Source organism: Barbus barbus, assembly GCF_936440315.1.
Source record: "Barbus barbus genome assembly, chromosome: 21".
Taxonomy (NCBI): Eukaryota; Metazoa; Chordata; class Actinopteri; order Cypriniformes; family Cyprinidae; genus Barbus; species Barbus barbus.
The window spans coordinates 24056448-24074357 of NC_136749.1; the positions used below are offsets into that span (position 1 = coordinate 24056448).

At 37.3% G+C, this 17910-nt stretch overlaps 1 protein-coding gene across 1 annotated transcript in view; it reads right to left on the bottom strand.

The window, feature by feature from the left end:
* Nucleotides 1–5849, bottom strand: part of LOC306887595 (neural-cadherin-like) — a gene marked incomplete at its 5' end in the record, with an annotated part of 110914 nt that extends 105065 nt beyond the window's left edge. The window contains one exon of the mRNA XM_079445453.1: nucleotides 5156–5849. Within this exon, the coding sequence (XP_079301579.1) occupies nucleotides 5156–5849 (694 nt within the window). The remainder of the gene's footprint in view (nucleotides 1–5155) is intronic.
* Nucleotides 5850–17910: the final 12061 nt, after the last annotated feature.

The following is a 17910-nucleotide window of genomic DNA, read 5'->3' on the forward strand; positions in this document are numbered from 1 at the left end:
TTAATGGTTGAGGTTCATTAATAATGAACAGTCGTTAGTAACCAGAATTCACAATGACAGAGATTTGTCAGACATTTGTTGAACAGTGAACACACATTATTCATTTTCAATGAGAGTTGACAATTTGTGGCGACATAAGACACAAGGAAGTGATTACCAGTGGAAAAGTAAACAGTAACCCTACAAAATACAGTAGTTTGCTTGTAATAAAATATATTTTATACAACAAAAAGATGCTCTTTCTGACTTGGAATAAGGGTATCTAAACTAAAATCACAATTGTCAATACAGATTTTTTTTAAATGCTAGAAAACCACACTTTGGATACAATAACTAAGTTTACATGTGCATGAATAATGCGATTATTTACAATAATCAGAGTAACGACTTAATTGCATTATGATGTTTACATGTCAAGAGCAAAGCTCTTCACTCCCGTTTACATGCGATTTCAATTATTCTTATTATTCGCTAAGAATTCTGGTAAATTTTTTACTGCCATTATTCACATATACCACTGCACAGCACAAAAGATGGACTCAGAAAGAGCAGGTGTGTTACTGGCCTCTGTTTTAATTTATTTACGTCTAATGCATAATGATTTTGTATGGCTGTATTCCACGCATTTTCGGCGCTATAGAAATGTGATGGAATTTGTTTGCTACTCGCCGTTTGTGGATGAGGGTAAGGAACAGAGGCTGGTGGCAGTTAGTTTTGTTTTTCCCAGAATGCCATGCTTTCTTCCCTACCATCGTTTCTAATCTCCGTATTATTACAGGTGCGTGTCATGTCATTCATGTATGTCACAAGCGCATGCACACTTTGATAATTGCCGGAATAATCTTACAATTCTTACATTTCACTACTGGTTATACTCTGTATAATTGTGTATGTGACAAATAAAAAATCTTGAATCAGAGTGGCAATACTGCAATTAAAGTGTTTACATGCCTGTATATTTCGATTAAAATCGGCGTACGGTAATACGATTATGCTTGCTGCGATTATGACCGTAATCACATTATTTAGATAGAAGTATTGCGTTTACATAAGGTAAAGATTAATCGCAATACTGTCAAAATCTCATTATATTCGCATTAAGAGGGTGCATGTAAACGCACTCATTGTCAGATTGGTCAATCCATCTCATGTTGTCCAATGGAGGATGCTTGAGCATTTTCATTTTTCCAAATTAGGTAAACTTGAGCCCTTCCCATAATAAACTGACCCTATAAGTGAACCTTTCTTGATCATTACATTTTTGGACTTAAATTCTAAATCTGAGGAACACGAAAATGCAAAATGTTCATGTACATGAACTAGGACTATCCTGGTCTGATATTTTGAGGTTTTTGTAAATGTCCATATAACCTAAATTTGTTGTGGGCCATGACAAAAAGACAGCAACTGTGGTTAAACTAAGTAAAATCAAAAATATTGATTTTGCTTTCGTAATGCACATAATCACTGATTAAAAAAATCTGGAAAATTCTAAATTATCATTCATCTTTGCTTCCTCTTTTGACCCACTACTAGACAATCTCTTCAAACAGACTACAGAGTGTTGAAAGACAGATAAAGTTCTTTATAAAGATATTTTAAACTTTCATGGGTGTATGGATTCTTTAAGGGTGGAAAAGAAGAGAATGCGTACAACACGCAAGCCATTATCAGTGTTTACCAAGCCAATGAAGGCACCACAGGGATGGTCTTTATGAGGATTAGAAAGCTGCCCCGCGGCCCCCGACTGTGTGCGCTGCATAGTAATGCTAATGCTAATTGTGCAGGACAAACTGTTAAGCCTCTCTGCTCTATGCGTGGCTTCTTGATGAAATGGCAAGTGACATTGGGGTGAGTCAACCATACTGGTGTCTCTCATCCAGTACTGCTGTAATACAAATGTGACAGGCCAATAATATAACAGATAAGCTGATGGCAAATGCTAGAGCATGGAGCTAGCAGTGCCAAAGTCATAGGTTTAATTCCCAGGAAGTTGGATAGATCAATAAATTGTTTAATGCATACATAAAAAAAATAGCAAAAGGTGATCTAAAGTATCTAAATGAAATATCAGAGTATATACTGTTATTGTATGAGCACAGCCCTAATTTTTAAGTGCATGATAATATCTTGCTTTTGTTGGCAACGAGAACAACTGATAATTCTGATCATTCTGATTAGATCCCAATTGCAACAAAAGGAAAATCTCAAATGAAATATGGCTGGCATATAAGAGATCTAGATCTATCCAACTGTGCAGGTGTTACCTGGAGAAGCAACATTACGAGTCAGATACCAAAGACTACGGGGACTATGTCTGGGTATGTCTGTGAGTATGTCTTCACTCTGTTAACACAGATGGGACTTTCTCATCCAAACTTCACACATAAACGGGACAAAACAAACAGTGCGGTTCTAAAAGCACTCAAACGGACTGTGTTAGCATGAGGCTTCACAATGGATTCAAAAATAATTGTCTCCCAGAAGACCCTGCATTGGCTTGACTTCACCATACAAGCGTTTGGAGAGAGAAAGTCCTTCAAACTGCCTCCGAAAATGAGACACAAAGCTCTTCTGCTGCCAACAGGACTGTGTTCTCATTGTGCTGAATTCTCACAGAAAAGTGGAGAGGACACTCCACTGTGTTGTAGTGTTTTAAAGAGAGGGCTGTGTTGGAATGACAGAGAGGCTAAAACACAATGAGTTCTGGTCTTTGTAGACCAGACTATGATATAAAATACAGACCAAACAGTATATGTATGGTGAAGCGACAGAAATGGATATCATGCCAAAGAAACATTCAACGCAACTACAACCCGTTTTTTAGGAAACTACACAATCAATCAAATCAAAACTACACAAACAGTTAAAAAAGACAAGTTTCCAGTTTAAATCAGCCTGAAACGCTGAAATCACAATAAAAAAAAGATCTAACAGAGAGCTTGCGAATTGGAATTAAATCAACACAACACTGAATAAATAACAGAAAATAATTAAATGACATGAAGTATCTTTCAAGTACACTGCAAGTTATCTGACAACACTGGCTTTACAACACGTTTATTTGATATCTAAACATTTTTTCATGGTTTTCCAGCATAAATAATTATATCTTTATGTATATGAGTAATACAATTGTGCATATATATATATATATATATATATATATATATATATATATATATATATATATATATATATATATATGTATATATATATAGGAGCTTGGTCATACTGCCCACCCAAAGACCAGACATGTGTTCGGCAGACGCTACGCAGATTCTTAAGTGTAGGAAAAACCTCTTGTTTAATTTTAAAAAGGCCACATCTGTTCTGCTCACTGCTGATGACAGAGCTTTCTAACAAGCTCTCATCCCAACTTAAATTATCCTGTAATTCTCCAATCAGTGGATGCACGATCATTACAACAGACAAGACAGTCCTCAGCAGATTTGCTTGGGATACTTTACAGAAATGCACATAATAACTCTTCTTATAATAATTTCTCTTTTCAAGGGAACACGTGGCGCCATTATTTCCGAGGAACAATTTCAGTAAACATGTCAAGAGGTATATTCATCCGATCGCCGAATTCACTCTGTCAAACAATCACTGAGACGACCTCAATCAGAGTCACAAACAACCCCAATGGCGTATTCAGGTGATGGACGGAGACCTTCGCTTGCAAAAACAAACATTTATATCCCCCAACGTCAACTACACATCCTGCCCCAGCGAAGGTATTTGAGACCACATGTGCTGTCTGGAGACTTCCAGGTGAATAAATATCACTAATTATCCCAAACAAACAGTTGAATAAGGGTTTGCTTTTAGAGCTCTGATTAGCGAAATCAGACCTGTATGACCTCAGCCACTTAAGCTAAACTCACAGTCATAATTAGAAGACTTTCTCCATAACATTTGTTCATTTGAACCCAGTTACTTGATGATACCGAGTGAGCTCATTTGAGTTTATTCAACATGTCCTAATGTATCTGTTTCACAATAATTTAAGCTGAGTTACCCAGCAAAGTGCATTAGTGTATTATAGTCAGAGATGTACTAATCACAGATTGTTCCTTTGCTCCAGTTTCTCCATTTCTTTGATGATTTCAGTACAATTTTTTTTAAAGAAAACATTTTAATGCGATCTGAACATACTTCTGAAGCTTGAGCTTGTTGATTAAACCTAGCCACTACTCTAATATTTGTTTACCTGAATACCAAACTATGAGGACAAACATCTCACAAGTGGAACTAGTCAAACTTGACAACTCAAACAAATTCTTTCAACAAATTGATATGGTTCCTGTAGCTCAATTAGTAGTGCATGGCACTAGCAACGCCAGTGTCATGAGTTTGATTCCAAAGAAATGCATGAACTGATAAAAAGTGTGTCTTGAATGCAACGTAAATTGCTTCAGATAAAGGTGTCGGGTAAATGCATAGGCTACATATCATTTAAATCAAAAGCAGACATAACATTACATTAAACATCATATATGCTGCATCTCATGAAAAAAAACAAACATTATGACATTTTTTTTTTTTTTTAGTGTGGTATTATAGTAAGTTGATTCCCCCCCCCCCCCCCCCCCCCCCCCCCCCCCCCCCCCACATTAAACCTCAGGTGAAGCTTCAGTTTAAAATTAACAGTAGCCTACATGTCCCAAACTATCACATATTGGAAAGGTGCGCTGTGATTTCAGTAAAACTGCGAGGCGCAATGGAAATGCAAATAACCCCTTTTGATGGAAATATCGAGGGTCTGAGATGATAGCTAATCTCTCTTTAGCGCTCAATTTTCAAATCATAACTGCAGATTAATATGCGAACTTAAAGGAATAGTTAACAAAGAATGCAAATTATGTCATCAATTGACATCATTTCATCTGCAGAACACTTGCGGAGACTCAGTCACCATTTACTTTCATTGTACGGAAAAAAGATGCAATGAACGTGAATGGTGACTGAGGCTGTTAGTCTCTAGTCACGTCATTATGTGTTATACAGCAGAGAAAAAGTCAGCACAGCTTTTGAGCAACATAATAGTGAGTGAATAACGGCAGAATTTGCATTTTGGGGGGTAGGCTATCCCTTTAAAACATGCAAATGAACGCGTAAACCGTGAATTTAAAAAGGCTGTATAAAATACCTCTCATGTTGTGGATTTTGACCATGACCTCGGCTGTTGACATCAAACGATACGCTAAGTACACGCGTCCGGAGTCTCTTTCCATCTGGACCGGAGAGTTTCCGTCCGAAACCACCTCGAACCATTTCTTCTCGAACTTCTGGTCCGGTACCGTAAAGATCACGTCTCCGACTTTCACATCTTCAGAAACTGTGACGGTGTAGGATACTTCTTCGGAAACGGTTCTTGGCTTCCTAACTCGGCTTTTAACATCGGTAAGAATCTCTATTCTGTCAGTTGTTACGTTAAATTGTCGCGTATTGTTGTTTTTATCAAGCATCTCGATCTTGACCGACACCTCTTCGGCTGTTTTACTGCAGCGAGGCAAGCGCGCGCTCACTGTGTAGCTCGACTTTGATCCCCTGACAAAAGTTTTGGTGGTTTTTAAAACGAATCCTGCGTTGTCCAGATATTCAAGTGAAAACCCCAGCGAGTCATCCCCTGTCAAAACTGTTTTAAGTCCAGCCAAGTTTAAGTCTTTGCATTTGTCTCTCAGAGGAAAAAGAAAGCCAGCGACAACAGTTCCAGGAGGTGCGCCTTCGTCAATTTGTCCATAAAAAACAACCGAATGCACATTAGAAATGGCAAGAAAAATAATAAAAAAACATGCGGTAGGAAATCTGAAAAAAGTCGGATTCCGTGAATGCGCCCTCATTATTCCATCAATTCTGCAATTCTTCAAATCTGACTTTTATCCCTTATGTATCAATAACATGCTACAAATGTAGCCCAAACCACGATTGAATAAGATAAATAAACTATTTGCACTCTATCTGCACTTTACGTTTTCAATACAAGATGTCAGTGTTTTGTGTTTAGCTCCTCGACCGGCATCATTCAACCATACTCTCACTCAAGCCCGCATCCACCGATGCACAGCATCTCCATGTGGTACCCGAGGCCCCGCCTTCAAAATGATAGCCAATCAAAGTGACGGAAGGGTTGGACTAGAGGTATAGACCCTCCTAGTAAATTTAAATAAATACGCAGCTTTCACCAGTCACCAAGTGAGTAACGTGTGTAGGGATGCAGTTTAAATTGTTGAAAGGGTTTTTGAATAATTTCAGACAGATTTTTACTTTTTGCAGTTTTAAAACGACTAGGCCTACCGTTCAAAAGTTTGGGGTCAGGAAGGTTTTTTTTTGTTTTTTGAAAGAGACTAGTAATTATATCCTTAAAAAGGTATGACACTTTCAACAAAAAAGTAGTGGTTTTTAACATTGATAATATGAAGACATATGTGACCCTGGACCACAAAACCAGTGGTAAGGGTCTTCTTTTTTTTTTTTTTTTTTTTTTTTAATTGAGATCTATACATTATCTGAAAGTTGAATAAATACAATTGATGTGGTTTGTTAGGATCGGACAATATTTACGACTACGACTATTTGAATATCTGGAATCTGAGGCTTCAAAAAAATCTAAATATTGAGAAAATTGCCTTTAAAGTTGTCCAAATGAAGTTCTTAGCAATGCAGATTACTAATCAAAACTTAAGTATATTTATGGTAGGAAATTTACTAAATATCTTCATGGAACATGATCTTTATTTAATATCCTAATGATTTTTGTCATAAAAGAAAAAATGATAATTTTGACCCACACAATGTATTTGTTGGCTATTGCTACGAATATATTATGACTGGTTGTGTGGTCCAGTGTCACATATTTCTTCAATATCAAATAAGTATATTGGAATGATTGCTGAAGAATCGTGTGACGCTTAAGACAAGAGTAATGGCGCTGAAAATTCAGCTCTGCCATCACAAGAATAAATTACATTTTAAAACATATTCAAATAGAAAACAGATATTTCTCAGTATTACTGTTTTTAACTGTATTTTTAATCAAATAAATGCATCCCGGATAGGAGACTTTCTTTGAAAAACATTTTAATCTTACCAATATATTACTTACCAACATATGTGACAGAGTAATGCTTAATTCATAGAAATTTCCCAGAATGCAACCGACATGTAGTACTTAATTTGATCTAACTGAGAACATTTTCCAAATTCCTCCTTCACCCAAAGATTGAACCTTTGTCAAGTGCATGCTGGGTAACTCACTGCTCAACAAAAGACAAAACGTTGCAACTACACACTTTCTACAAATGAATTATGATGAAATCACAGCTGTTGCATAAACACATACTCTGCTGTGTCTTAAGAACCAGTCTGACCGAGTTGCAGTTAGGCAGGGGGTCTTATACTTTTCGAATTCAAATTAGGCCATTTTATGTTTTATGTAAATGATTTAAAAAGTTATGACCAGTCTTATCAAAATTATATGATTCATAAGTCAATGCAGTTTATGTAACTGGCCACAGCAGGTCTTTTAGACCATAATCTGTCCTGTGATAGACAGCTTTAGCTCAACTGTTCTCAGATCCAAAGATAATGGAGTGTGAAATTTGATATCAAATGAATCAAAATGTAATAAAAAACTTTAAAGCCAGTTTCTTACTTCAGTGTTGGCATAGTTACTGCATTTTGCCTTTGTTAGGTGGCATATTGCCTCTGAAAGACAGGGGATCAAGGTTTGGTTGGTTAGCTTTAGCAGCCTTGCTGGTAGAATCCATTACTACATCACACTTCACTCAGTGTCATCTGGCTGATGGATTGGGTTTAAGGCACAATGAACACACACAGACAGGTGAGATCAAAACAAACTGCCAGTGACATCAAACATCTTAGAACCGAGCTAGAGAATATTTTATTCCGTATGTTAATAAATGGAACCATTTTGTATTGCAAACAAAATGCTTTTTTTTGGCATGAGATCAGTTCACAATTGCACACTGCTGATCATTTCCTATTAAACCACATTTAATTTTTCCTTTTTATTCCTTTTCAGTTTGATAATTAGCGCTAGTCTGCATGTGCTGGGTATTCTGTGATGTCCCATCATAGAAATGCATAATTGGCACATACTGCATGGATTGTCCATATTGTCAAGGTAAGGAGATTAATAGGATGGGCCCGATTCCAGTCTCTTTCTTTTGTTATGTAACAATGTTTTTCAAATCGAAACGCTTTTCAAATGGAAATGAAATTAACTGATATGAGTGCTATTATAGACTCTGTAGTGGGGGATTCATTACAGAGTATTTTTCCCTCAGCTCTGTGTGGATCTGCAAACATGCATTGGGCAGCTCATCTTTAAATGGGCATAAAGAAAATCGTTGTCAATTTCAGAGTTTTAAAGTCATTTTCAGTTAATTGTTGCTGCAGAAATATAAACTTGTCAAGGCTTTTCTTTATTGAAAGCACATTTACATATACAATTCTGTCATTATTTACTTCTATGTTGTTCCAAACCTGTATGATTTTCTGTATGATGTAAGGAGAAGCTTTGGAGAATATTTGACTCTTATAGGCTGAATCTTTTTAGGGAATCATTTATCCGGATACATTTGAAAACAAATGTTTTGTATAAAAATGCTCTCTGTCCATACTAGCATTTTACAAAATGAAAACACATAAATCACCTTGTGTGTAATGTGTAAAATGTCATAACCTCTCAATGAGATGAAACTGAGAGACCAGACATAATAAAGTTCTTAAGCTTTATTCTTCTGGCACAATCATTTTATTATCAAATTTTCCACCGATATTCTTTAGCAACATTATGAGAGTGGATAGCAGGCACAACAATGATGCTACAATCATATAGGAACAATATGCATCACATGACCAAAAATGAGTCATCGGTTTTGAACCGTTGCACAGTCCACATTAAAATGTGAAAACTGTGTTTTAAAATTTATATACATAAGAGAGCAAATTCAAAAAGCTAAATTTTAAAATGCCTTAAAATAGTGTTTACAAAAGGCCATAATGTAGAGGAAAATATATGCTTTCAAATGTATACGGATTATTGTGGACAACATAGCCAAAAACATATTCATTTGACTCATGAACAAATCACTCTTTTAAATAATTTCTTTGAATGAATCATTTAAAAAAAATCATTGTTTAAATAAAAAAATATGAACTGCATAGTTAGGGCCCTATTGTTAATTTGACCTATCTAGTAATGTGCTTAATAACCAATAATGTGCTTAAAGTGCTCTATTTTCACACACTAATTTTGTACTTAATATACTAAAAAATATTCTTTAGTACTTCTTAAGTTAAACTTAAGATCATCTAAGTGTACTCAACTATTTTGGGACACCATGTATATGAACTAAAATGTGCTTTTTACTATCTCTGTATTTTAAAAAAATATTTAGTTACCACTTGTAGTACACTTGAAACAATGAAAGTGCAGTCATATGGGTTTGAAATGATACAATGAAGAATAAACAATGACCAAATTCTGGTGAACCAGTAATGCCTTTAATGTCTCTAGAGAGACAATCTCGTATGATGGTACAGTGCTGTGCACGTGTCCATATTGTGCTCAGATGTGCGCTCAACCTTTGTCAATTGTGATGAATGAGCGCAGTGCCAAAGATGAGGCAAGGTGGAAAAATAAAAGATCCACACATGGGAATATTTATCCTCATTCCCATCAGCTCAACATATGCCTCATCTTGTCATACCTCTACCGTAATCATTCCCACAATACAGAATACAGTATATATAAGGTATGACATGACATAACCTCTCAGAAATATGTTAATACTACCTCAATTTCCCTATTTGAAATGTCTTTGCTTGATTTGGGGAGAAAGAAGCATCTGAATGTTGCGGTATGCTCGGAAACCTACAGCTGAAAGATGTGCGCATGCTTTAAATGGATTAAAGCAATCACCTGCACATTTCTCTAAAGTCAAATAGACTCGTTTAAGCATGAAAGCCCCCGCAGCAGCCCGCCTCCTCCTCACCACCTCACTTTGAAAAGCATAACACAAATTACAGCAATTTACCCCAAGAGGCAGTGTTTGCGTGTGACAGCAGAATGGGTTTCGAGTTGACGGTGTCGAATGTCGTGTCACAGCCACTCACGCCAGTCTTTCATCATATTTTGGCATGCCTCTCTGTGGAAAAAGTGACAGGAATGGAGAGGGAAAGATGGCAATCTCGCAAACCTTGAGTTTCTCCGTCAAAGGTCACCAGAACTGACAGGAATTCTCTCTCTCGCCATCACTGGCTTGTTTCCTCCTCATTTCCATCTGTACTCTCTCGCTTTACTCTTTCCGTTCCTCATGCGCTCTCTCTTTAATCTGAGAACTGACAGTCAAATGAATGCCAGGTGGATTTCTTTTGCCTCCGCCCCTGTTGTATCACAGACAGAGAAAGAATTATTCAACAGCGAGAGTAGCCCTGCTCATCCATCTCCTCTCTGTGTCCACAGAATCGGTCTCTGTTCTCCTGTCTGGTGTATCAGATTGCTGACTGGTTCCTCATATGCTCGCTGACAGAAAGGCAGGCGTATGGGACGGTCCCCGGGCCCGTCCCCGCAACTCTAGTGATAACATCTTAAATCAGAGTCTGCAGAGCTGCTTCTCTCTGTCACATCATCCTCCTACCAGCACTTCTCTGTCATTTCCAAATCCATCTCCTGCCTTCTTTTCCTCCTCGGGCTTCATCCCATCATTACTGCATCTGCATTCTTCTCTCTTGTGAAAATGTGTGCTCATTACAACTTTCTACACTTTTACATTTTTTGAAAGCTTCTTGATCATTATGTGCAAATTACAGGCAATTCAAATATAAAGAATAAAAAGTAGCCTGTACTAAAATAATAAAACTGATATTAAAGTGATAATAGCTCATTTTAAAAACTATTTTGTCTAAATAATAAAAAATAACAACACTAAAATCAACCATTTTAAATACTACAAGTGATGTCAGGCAGTACAGCATTATAATATACAGTATAAAAAAAATGTATATTCATTTTGAGATGTGCTAAAGATTACATTTAACAGTGACAATAAATTATTAGTACTAGTAAAAAAAAGAAAGAAAAAAAAGAATATCATCTGAAATTCAACCTGTCATTCAGTAAGGTATAATATATATTGTGCATGCCTATACAAAAAAAAAAAAAAAAAAAAACTTTAATAGCCTACCTTCGCAGAGGAAAACTGGCAATCATTGCAGACTTTTGTATCTCAGCAAAGCTTTGAAAACAGGTTTTATATATTAGGATCTGAAGTTAGAAAAACATTTGAAATTCCTTATAGCACCTTCAAAGCTGAAGTGTGTACTCTTTTGATATTAAAATACTGTTAAATATTCAGAGACAATAATAAGATCCATTTGTAGGTCAGTCCCTCATAATCTGTAAAATGTTGCGGCTTTGTAGCACGTTTAAGGTTTAGAGGTCTACAATACCTGGAAAAGACTATTTGTTAGGGAATATATATATATATATATATATGTGTGTGTGTGTGTGTGTGTGTGTGTGTGTGTGTGTGTGTGTGTGTGACCCTGGACCACAAAACCAGTCATAAGGGTCAATTTTTCAAAATTTAGATTTATACATCATCTGAAACCTGAATAAATAAGCTTTCAGATATATATATACAGTATATACAGATTTTTTTGAATGGCTGTCAAAGGAGAAAGATTTCTTGGCCCAAATTGTGTAATTACAGCATCTACCAACAGGGGCTAACCAGTCAAAACTGGTTTGAGCATCTAAAGACATTGTCTCCAAAAATAGTACAAGTTTGGCCCACAACTTCTTGTTTGTCTGGTCAATGGAAGACGACGGAATGTTTTGGGAAATATATTTGAAAACAATCGTTATTTTGCTATCCAAAAATTATACAGAAGATTATTTGCTCTACATTAAACAAGTGATACTGTATATTAAGGAGATCTACTGTGCTCTTTGAGGACTAGGACTGACAGGTAGATATGTTTGCATGAAAGATGATGCTTAGTTGAACAGAAAGAGAGGAGCACGATAGAGAAAGAGCGTCAGAAACAGAGAGAAAGAGAGAATGACACCGTTCTTCTCCTGTGACCTATGCAATTGCTAGAGTAGAGACAACTCATCAATCTCCCATGGTTGAACATCACTCTCTGTCTCCACCCCCCCACCCCCAATTGAGGGACAGCCTGTCTTGTCCTAATGCATGTGTCCTTACCTCTCAGTTCCTCTCAACAGACTTACACTCCAGCCCTCTGCCTGTGACAGCAGCTTTCCTTTCACTCCAATCAACATCACTTTGGACCAAACCAGGGGCGTTTCTGGAATTCAGCCTTAGGAGAGCAGAGCCCCTTATCCCTATACCCTCATATATGAGCTGTTCGGGCTGAGTGGAATATTTCTCGCTTTCATAGTGAGGGGTTTGAATCTAGTTCGGCTGAGATCCTATTTGTCAGTAGTAAGCCCTAAAAAGTATTTAGACACAAAAATGCATCTGAATTCTTTGTATATGAGAACTTTGTATCATAAAGTGTGTTTGGACTACAATTCTTTAAATGATACATGCACTACCATTCAAAAGTTTACTCAGTAAAACCCTTATATTTCTTACATAATACAAAAAGAATGGATTAAATTGATCAAATGTGACAGTAAAAACACTCTAAAAAGTGGTTCTTGGCTCGTAATCATAGGGGAACCACTTTTGATGCTACAGTATATAGCACCATTTCTTTAAATGTGCTATACAGCACCTTTGTCAAATGGTGCAATGTAGAACCATAAGATGTGCCATATTACATTGTATTTCTTTAAAAAAAAAATGGTGCTAAACAGCACCAACAGTGGTTCTTTGGCTCGTAAAGAACCTTTAAAGGGGCTTAACAGGTTCTTTGTACAGCAGTGGTGCTATATATCACCTTAATCACCCAAAGAACCATTGAAGAACCGCTGAAGAACCATATAGGATCTTAACAGGTTCTGTATATGTTAGCGGTGCTATATAGCCCCTCAGTCATACCAAAGAACCGGTGAAGAACCACTGAAGCACCAAGATTTGGTGCTATACAGCACCAAAAGTGGTTCCCATATGATTACTAGACAAAGAACCACTTTTAGTGCTATATAGCATAATGTTTTTAGAGTGAACAATGAACATATATAATTTTGAAGGAATATATTTCCAAATACATATATAGTAAGAAAGGTTTCTAGAACACCAAATCAGCATATTAGAAGGATTTCCGAAGGATTATGTGAAACTGAAGAAAAAAAATAAATAAATAAAAATCATCAGAGGAATAAAATTACATTTTAAAATATATGAAAATAAAAAACATTCACAAAATTCACAATATTACTGTTTTTTCCTATATTTTTGATTCAATAAATGCAGCCTTGATGAGCATAAGAGAAAAATCTCACTGATCCCAAACTTTAGAATGGTAGTGTACATACATTACATTTACATTTCATGCATCTGACAGATAATTGTATTCAAAGCAGCTTGTATGGCATTCATATGTAATTTCATAATTTGGTTTCACCATAAAGAAAGGATTAAGAGTGAAAAACCTCACACTGAATCTGTATCTTACCAACATTAAGAAGGTTAGTTTAAAATGGTCTCTAAGTCTGACCAAGCTGATGTTTAACAGTTTTTCCACTCTAAAACAAGTCAACAAACCAACTCGGTCAGATTGGGAGACCAACAAACCAACTTTCAGTTCCATTGATGGCCAGCAGAGGCTGCTGTGCTGAGCCACACACATTCTAAACTCTAAATGTGCCACCTGTGCCCAGCATGCACCTCCATCTCTCTGGCCGCCAGCCACGTAAATCACTCAATCAGGCCTCCGGCAGCTCTGCCATCAGCACCCTGCCTCACGTCTTATGGATAATCAGTGTTGTTTTTCTCTCCGTGCCACACGCACACTGTTCTCAGTACAGCGCCTTACCCTCCCTGAACCTCCAAACCATTTCTCCACACTGTCTCCTCCACTTGCCAGCAATCTCCCCCCAAGTCCCTCTGATTGCAATCAATGAAAGCACCTTCTAATTCTGTCCGCTCCATTTAGAAGCCCCCTTGAAACCAGTTAATGCTTAACCATTTGTGACAGAGTGTATCATCTGAGACAAATGATCATCTGTTGTACCTGTGGCGAATCCCAGGCAATTCCCCTCATCGGCAGACTCTCAGCTCTGAGGCGTTACTTAAAAAATGAAAAACTTTCACTATTGTTGGAAGGAATGTGACAATTAGCAGAGGTGTATAAAAATGCATTCATGCCTTATTCAAAAATCACAGACATATTTGAATAGCATTCACATCAATGACAAAGTGAGGGGCTTATTTCTCTCTATGTATTACAGTTTCCACAACTGAACTTTTGAATAGTAGTGTTTACATCCAATATTTCTCTTGACTTAATCCACGAGCTTTCATTTTTTTGGCTTTTGAATTTTTTCAAAATTGCCAAAACTGGGTCTTGAAGGTGGCTATGATGCTATGATGAAGTACATTTTCCCTCATAAAAAAATGATAATGAATACTACACACTTGATAACCATTCTTTTATACTGAATATTTTGCTAAAATGTAATAAATTATGGCTGACTGAAAAGTGCATTTGTGTATAGTATATTTTTAAAATGCCGTCTGTAGGCAGTTCACTCGGTTTTTGTTTAAAGGTTAATTAACATAACACCAGGTTTTATTTAGAGCTGACTTTATGATTTACAATCTGAAGTAGGACTGATGTTATTGTGGTCTAATGAATGAAGGGGATGTGCTTGCATGTGACCAAGATAACAGAATAGAACCCTTCTCCAAGCTCTGAAAGGAAGAGCCACATTAGCCACTGTTTTGGAGCAAACTGATGTCCTCCATTTGTTTTTATGTCAGTCTGAAATGCAACAGCACAGAAAAAACTCATGACAAGTGCTATGACAACCTGAAGAAAATAAAAAAAACACATCAAAGGTCAGGGACAAAAACAAGAACGGCTCGCTTTTTGTCTTGGAGGAACGGGCTAATTATGAAACCTCATGACTATGTGGGTTTAACAAAGCATCGCAGAGCGCCTGGAGTCGTGTACGGTGTGGTGTTTGGAGAATGTGGGTAGTCTCATTTTCGGTTCACAAACAAGCTGTCTCTGTGCATCCCTGTACGCCTCAATACACTCTGCATGGCCGCATTGTTGCTGCGACATCCAGAAACAAGCTTTTGTGTGACTCACTCGCTCCTCTCACACTTCTCAAGCAGACACGTGATCTCTGCCCCTTTTTCAGGATGCCATCGTCTCCTCTTTGCATCTGCGACAAAAATGGAGCACTTGACTATTTTCAATCACTATCAAAGAGGGATTTGTATGCTCTATGGGTTTTGTACCCTCTATTACTCTGTTACTCGTGAGTCCACATCTTCCCTTGATTATAATATTGTTTAAAAAGATGACAAAATCAGAGTTCACAGTACAGAGATAGATGCAGAAAACAAAGCCGGCACAAATAAAGGAGGCCACCGCAATAAAAGCACATTAATGCAGGAACACCAATAACAAGGTATAACCTTGTACAATACAAACACAAAGCAGCAAATACAAACACAGACATCAACTCTGAGTTTTAATATTGCTGTGAAGCACAATTAAAGTGGTGATGCCTGTAGAGATGCAAAACACAGTGAATGGAGATTAGATTTAACTCATCTCATAATGAGATTTCATGAATGACCCTAGGTTAAAAGCTGCGGTTGAGGATATGGTTTAAGACATAGGTGTAAAATCATCCTGAGTTTTCTGGTTTTGGTTGCAATTTTGGGTTGAAGTGGTGCAATTTTAAGGTTAGACTAAAGAATTGGGTGACAGATGAAGTTATAATATTTCAACATATGAAGAAATGACTGGCTGAAAAGCCAGTTAGCTTCTTCAATTAGGAATAGTTTCAAATATTAAGATACTGACATTATTTGCTCATTACCATGTTCTTGAATAAGCAACCAAAATAGTACCACAAAAATCATCCCCAAAACTTGCTCTGCTGCAGTCATATGAAGAACCGACCCAAACTGAATTCAAAATTTAATTATTTTGTTTTTATAAATTTTTTGATTGTTCAATTCATCAAACAATCCTGAAAAACATATTTCTGCAGGATCATGTGACACTGAAGATTGAAGTAAAGGCTGTTGAAAATTCAGCTTTGCTTCCACAGGAATAAATTGCATTTTAAAATATGTTAAAAATAGAAAATAGTTATTTTAAATTGTAATGTTTCGAAATACTACTATTTTTACTGTTCATTTTTGATCAAATAAATACAGCCTGGGTGTGCATAAGAGACATCAAAAACAATAAATTATCTTACGAACCAAAATTTTTGAACAGTATTGTATATGCCATAGAAATAAACAAACTTCAGAGATATACAAACATTATCTGTTGCTGTATGGAAAACAGCTGCATGAAGTATGAAAGTCAATAATGATAGTATTTTCATTTTGGGGTGAACTATTCCTTCAAAAGAGAAGAGTCAGAACCCATGTCAACCACATGTGGCTATGACCTTTTTGAAAAGAAAACAGCCAACATCTGTAAAGCCATGAACCCCAGACACACAAAGAATCCTCAGAGAGAAATCTCTGGAAAGCTATCCTGAGAGCAAGGCTGAGATAGTTTTGTGATAAGTTTTCAAGCTATTTCTGCTGTAGCACACTCACTGGTTCTATATTAAGCCCAAAAGGACAGAGGAGGGGGAAAAAAGTTCAGATTCATAAGACAACCTGGCTTAAGTAGTATTAAAATTGACTTCTCTCCCTGTTTGTCAGTCAGAGTCTCGATGAGGGAGTCTGGGAATAATCCAAGTAAATCACCTCTAGCCTGTGGTCAGCTCACTGAATAAATCCATCCAAATGCATGCCATCGGAAAGTAAACAAACAATAACAATTCTCCCCCTTCTTTACGTCTCCCTGCTCTGCAAAGCCATCTTCAACTGACTTCCGCCATCCAGCAACTCACTTGACTGACATTTCCGCAGAGTTCCATTAAGGCCAATGAGATTAAATGGCCCAGGACCTGTGTGAGTGTTAGTGGAAAAACACGGTAGTGATATTAAAGTGATATTAAACACAGAGATATTAAAGCTTTGTGCTGGCACCTCACTCATTGTGAGTAATTATTTCCAAGGACTGCCATTATTTTGCCCTGAGGAAAATAAAAACCTGGAGGATGCTGGCTAATCAGGCAGCGTTTGTGGCTGTCAGCGTGTACCTGCAACAGGAAGACAAGCGCAGCGCTGGTGCTCAAGGAGAATATGTGGCCTTCACTGGGTCTGATTGCTCTCAGATTGCCATGTGACAGTTTGGACAGGAGGGTTGAGGGGGGCTTGTGTCTCTGTGTGGCCTTAATGTGAAACATCAGCTGACACTCAGAGCCGGGCTCGACCCACACACACACACACACACACACACTTGTGAATGCTGCTCGGCTTACCGCAGTTCACTTCAGTTGGGTTTGCCTGTGACAAGCATACAGCTTGTTAGTCCAAAGTTGCACAGTTGCCATGACGTGCCTGTTGGTCTACTGGCCTCCAGCGTGAGCCTCTGGCCCTCTCATTAGAGAAGAGAAGAGAAGAGAAGAGAAGAGAAGAGAAGAGAAGAGAAGAGAAGAGAAGAGAAGAGAAGAGAAGAGAAGAGAAGAGAAGAGAAGAGAAGAGAAGAGAAGAGAAGAGAAGAGAAGAGAAGAGAAGAGAAGAGAAGTTGAGCTGAGAAGACAGTGAGAATAGAAGAGTGAGTAGAACAAATGAGATGAGAACTTATGAGAAGATAATAATAGATGAAACGAGATGAGAAGAGACAAAAACAGATAAAAAGAGACAAGAACAG